The sequence below is a fragment of the Helianthus annuus genome, chromosome 13 (assembly GCF_002127325.2).
Source record: "Helianthus annuus cultivar XRQ/B chromosome 13, HanXRQr2.0-SUNRISE, whole genome shotgun sequence".
NCBI classification, from domain to species: domain Eukaryota; kingdom Viridiplantae; phylum Streptophyta; class Magnoliopsida; order Asterales; family Asteraceae; genus Helianthus; species Helianthus annuus.
The window spans coordinates 125,159,105-125,164,635 of NC_035445.2; the positions used below are offsets into that span (position 1 = coordinate 125,159,105).

General features: G+C 42.1%; 1 protein-coding gene across 1 annotated transcript; it reads left to right on the plus strand.

Annotated features, from left to right (window-relative positions):
• The first annotated feature begins 1,302 nt into the window (after window positions 1-1,302).
• On the plus strand, window positions 1,303-4,934 carry LOC110901676. Its single transcript, XM_022148483.1, has 2 exons — window positions 1,303-2,215; window positions 4,630-4,934. Exons 1-2 carry the CDS (start codon window positions 1,303-1,305, stop codon window positions 4,932-4,934), a joined length of 1,218 nt encoding a protein of 405 aa, XP_022004175.1.
• The last annotated feature ends 597 nt before the right edge of the window (window positions 4,935-5,531 follow it).

Sequence of the window (5,531 nt, forward strand, 5' to 3'; positions counted from 1 at the left end):
AATGAGGGAAAGATCTTACCGTTGGGGCTCAAACACGTGTCTGAGCCCCCCAAAGTCTGATAAAACCCGTTGGATCGTCTCGGTATAATCCTGTTGAAAAGATAAGGGCTTCTGGCTATATAAGGAAGGTAAAGAATGATCTCAAAGGCAAGTCCAAGGTATCACACTAAATACTCTCTCATTTATTCCGACCGATATTCCTCTACATTAAATACACACACATAGTTATTAGATTCACACCATAGAGAAATATTCTGGTGATCATACTCATCGGAATAAGCTTCTCATACTCTCCGACAAGTTTACTTACTCTCACGCCGAAGCTTGGTCATGGATCCCCCTCTCGGGGCCCTCCGTGATGAGGCTAACGGTTTCCTTTTTTCGCATTTGAAGGCTAGGATATTCCGACGTCAGTGAAGACCCTTTGAACGTCACTAGGGATTTAGGTATTCGACATTGGCGCCATCCGTGGGACTATTCAGTCTAGCTGGTATTTCCACTCCAAAACTCCGACGTTGTAATAACCCATTTCACGAGAAATAACATGGCAACACCACCAAGCTCACGAACCATCCAAACGGTGCAAAACGATCGTGATAAGGTCACCGTGGAAGATATCATCCACGAAGAAGACAATGAAAACCAGGTGGAAACCCTAGAAAGGGAGGAAGCAATCACTCCAGATTTTGTGGCCATGCACAGGGAAAAGTTGAAAAAACATCTCGAGGATCTAGAAAGACAGGAGAGACTTGACAGCCTCAGGGCCAGACTATCCTTTGACACACCATCCAACCAGGAAGGGGTGGATCCACAAAGCAAAAACGGTGGCGCTGACCCTCTAGAAACCTTCATGACAGCCCTCAGGCAGATGTCCTCGGAGGAGAGAGAAGATCTCGTTACAGGGAAGAAACAGAAAGGAAACGAAAAGGAAAAGGAGAATCAAAGCGATGATGGTCTAGATCAGCCTTACCTCCCTCGGGATTTGGCAGAGATTTCAAAGTTCACTAGGAGGATCACTGAGGCGCCCATGCCCCCCAAGACGAAGCTACACCGAACTTCGACAGGTACGACAGGACAAGAGACCCTGAGGACCATCTCCATGCTTTCAAAGGCGCAGGACAGCTGGGACGGTGGCCTATGCCAGTTTGGTGCCACATGTTTGTGCAAACTCTAAAGGAGGGAGCCAGGCTCTGGTTTGACAGCCTTCCCCCAAGAGGAATTGACAGCTATGAAGTGCTAAGTGAGAAGTTTCTGGGAACTTTGGTCCGCAAAAGAAAAGTGATCAAAAACCCAAACGAAATCATGCATATAAGGCAAAGGGACAATGAACGGATAGATCAGTACATGGAGAGGTTCGTCAAAGAAAGTATGAATATCAAGGATGTCCCGGAGGTCATGAAGATCAATAGTTTCATCAATGGACTGAAGCACACACAACTATATGAAAAGCTAGGGGAGGAGTTCCCACATTCATTCGATAATCTCATGGACAGGGTCAGGGCCTTCGTCAGGGGCAAAGACACTGTCAGCAAAGCCAAAGAAATGGACACCCCACCCCGAAGGGTCAACCCAGCTGCAAAACCTCCCGAAAAAGGTACATCTTACTCACGAAAACCAGCTCTTGATAGAATGATGCATAATAGGGCGAGGCCCTCGTATTCCCCATATAGACCTCGGGGAAGAGGCTCATTCCCTTACTCTGACAGCTTCACCCCTCTCACTAAAACCCCAAGTGAAATATTGGCCACTGAGAGGGTGAAGAATTCCTTTCCAAGACCACCCCCCATAAAACCAGGGCCAAAGGCACAACCAAACGAATACTGTGACTTCCACAGGGGATTCGGTCATAAAACTGATGATTGTATGTATCTAAAGAGGGAAATAGAGGCCGCGGTAAAAACAGGTAAACTGGCTCATTTGGTTAAGGAAATTAAGGAAGGAGGAGGAGGAGACCGCAAAGGGAAAGATGTGAGGGAGCCCGGAAGGGCAGATGTAGACATGATTTGGAGAAGGGATGAATTTGATACCACCAGGAGTGTAAAGGCCAGAGTCCTGGGCTCCCTAGACCGCATGAAAGCTCCCATCTTGATACCACACCTGGAGGAGAACGAGGTACAGCGGCTCCCCCTCAACATTTCAGCCATAATAGCTGGGCACAAGGTAGCCAGAATACATGTGGACGGGGGAAGCGGAGTAGAGGTGATATATGAACACTGTTTCCTAAGATTTGACAGGGATGTGAGGGATCGGCTCTGTCACACCCCAACCAATGGCGGAAACATCGGGATGAGACGAAGTGTGAAGATTGCTAGAGACATCATAACGCTATTTGTGACAATATTTAGAAAATCCAAATTTCATTTCATTTCATAACTTCAAATAGTCAACATTACAAGAAATTCAAATACGACAAGTTTAACAAAACAACATGATAACATAACAAAATTTTGATACAACATTTTAAACCCTAACGTCTATATGTGTATCTAGGCATCAACGCTATTTCTTTTCTTAGCATCGTCCTCATCAACCTGTAACATGTTTAAAATAATTCAATGCAAAAGCAAAGGCGAGTATACAAGTTTGGTACATACATAGCATAAGATAAAAGTGTGAACAATTCCTCATAGCAAGCATACGATTCAAGATAAACATTAAATATGGCATGTGTATAACATATCAAACCAAGAAAACGCAACTTGCTCATGACATAACCAAAGTTTCAGTAAAGGCGGGTCGTTAATCCTATAGCGCTATATATGTCAAGGTTTGGCTCGTACGAAGTTAATGATAAGTTCAACACATAAGAATCACCCAAATTTAAAGTATCAAGTCATCACATATACAAGCATGTTATAGGAATGTTCATGTGTTTAGACAAAAGTTCATGTGTAAGTTTCAATAGGTAAACATGTTACACCCCAAAAGTAGTAAAAGTAAAAAGGGGAAAAGTACGAGTATACTCACGGTTTACAAGTGGTGACTTGAAATTCCGAGAGCAAGTTTGTAGATGAATTAGTTCGGAGCACCTTGTCCTTCTACACAAGGAAACGTAGGATTGTGAGTTTGGCGTATAACGGAAGATTATAGATTCGGAGTTTTTAATATATAGAAAGTAACATAGGTGAAAATAATCATCTTGTACGCATAACTCTTGTTCTTGACACTATTGAAACTCAAAAGAGTTGGTATGATTTCATGGATTCTAAGATCCATTAGAGTCGTAACAAGGGCATGGTCATAGATGATGTAACGTCCACTTAACAAATAACTATTAATTCATCATCAAGTCTTAGTTACTTAGATGTATACATATAGAATAACTTAGATATTATATAGTTTACAAGTCTTATGATTCAAGCATGAGGTAGGAGATTAATGTCTCCATTTAGGTACCTCTTTGTGTCATAGAATACATACATGAGGTAGGAAGAACAAGCTTCCATTTAGGCACCTCTATTGTTCACCACTACACTTGTTGTTAAAAAAAACAACCAAGGAGGGTCATGAACATACAATAAAGAATAAGAAATATACACACTAACTAAGAGAAATCATCAAATCATGTGAGGATTGTATGTTTGGACAACCCAAGTTGTTCCATAATCACTCATGTATCAAAGACAAAGTTTGACATGACTTGTGGGTTAAAAACCCTAAACAAAACACCAAGTTTATGAGGTTTAATCCTCTGATTTTAAATGTCTCAACCTTGTTTTTAAGCTTAACCAACCATGGGATAAGTTGTAAGCATTAGGACATAGGTATGAGATGTGTTGGACACAAGTTGCATAGGTTTAAACAAGTTTTTGATGAACATAAAAACAAACAGAAAGTTTATGGACTATTTCGGGGCATTTCCAGGTCTGATTTCTCCAAGGAGAAGTCTAGGAATCGAACCCCATGATTATACAAGCAAGTAGGAAAAAGAATCGAGTGAATCGGATAAGAATTGAGTGAGTTATGCTCATTTTCGTGAAGGGGTGTCAATCTACTCGAACCTTTGCTTTCAGCTACGGTTTGGAGGATGTTTTGAGAGTTTTTAGTGTTGCAAAAGTGGTAGGGAGGCTGGTTATAAGTGGTATTTATAGGGGGAAGGATTAGGGTTTCAATGGGTTGGGCTTTGGAAGTGTTTAGAAGGGGTTACACCTTGAAACTAGTCCACAAAACCCAACTATATGGGGCTGAATTTTGCTGATTTGGGCTGCCATATTTCTTTATTTTTTTATTTTTTTAAAACATTATAATGAGTAATTTTGTTAATTAAGTTGTGTAATAATGTGCAACAATGTTTCCCCTAACTTGTAACAAGGTGAAATATGAAATAAAACATGATTTAACTAGGTAAAAAGTGTAATGTACAAGTTTTATTTACGAAGCAAGTTCCGTATTTTACAACGATTACAATGAAAGAATGGTTATAAGAACACAAGATTTCCAAAGTTAGAATTTCACGTAAGGTTTCTAAATGTAGGAAGTTTGAAAACGCAGGGCGTTACAGGCTCGCAGAAGATTCTATCCCCCTAGTGGGTTTCAACAACAATGTGTCACACCCCTTGGGAAAGATCAGACTCCCATTTACAGTCAGGGTAGGGGATCGTGTCCGAACCATAAATTTAACTTTCACAGTGGTCCGAGCACCCTCAAAATACAATGCAATCCTGGGAAGACCCAGGATTGGCGATTTGCAAGCACAAGCATCAACCCCACATGGAGCTTTAGTGTTACAAACGCCAAAAGACTTGGCTTGGGTAAAATCTTCATACGAGGTAGTATCTTCTGTCTCTGTGGGAGAAGTGTCTAAGAAACCTCAAAAAGATGGGGTAGAAGAGTGGGTCCATTGTGACAGGTTCCCGAAGCAGACAGTTAAGGTGGGAAGCCGCCTAAGTGACAAATGTAAGAGCGCTCTCAAGGAGCTGCTCTCTTCAACATAGACGTGTTTGCATTTTAACACAGAGACATGATAGGAATCCCAAGAAGCCTGACCGAGCATCGACTCAATACATACACCTGGGCGAGACCAGTAAAGCAAAAGAAACGAAGCATGGGTCCTAGCAAGAGGAGGGCTGCCTGTGAAGAAATCAGGAAGCTGCTCAGAGTGGGGATAGTAAGAGAAGTGAAGTATCCATCCTGGGTTGCTAACCCAGTCATGGTCAAGAAGAAAGACGGGGGGTGGATGATATGCTTTGACTTTCAAGATCTAAATAAAGCATGCCTCAAGGACTGCTATCCCCTCCCGGAGATAGACGTCCAAGTGGGCTCCTTATCTCAGTACCCTCTAAAGTGCTTCTTGGATGCTTACAATGGATACCATCAAATACAAATGTCAATGGAAGACGAGGAAAAAACCGCCTTCATCACAGACGAGGGAACCTTTTGCTACATCAAAATGCCCTTCGGGCTAAAAAATGTTGGGGCCACTTACCAAAGGTTCATTAATACCCTTTTCAGAGAGCAGCGGGGACGGAACTTGGAAGTATACGTCGATGACATTGTCATAAAAAGACAAACCGAGATGGCCATGATAGACG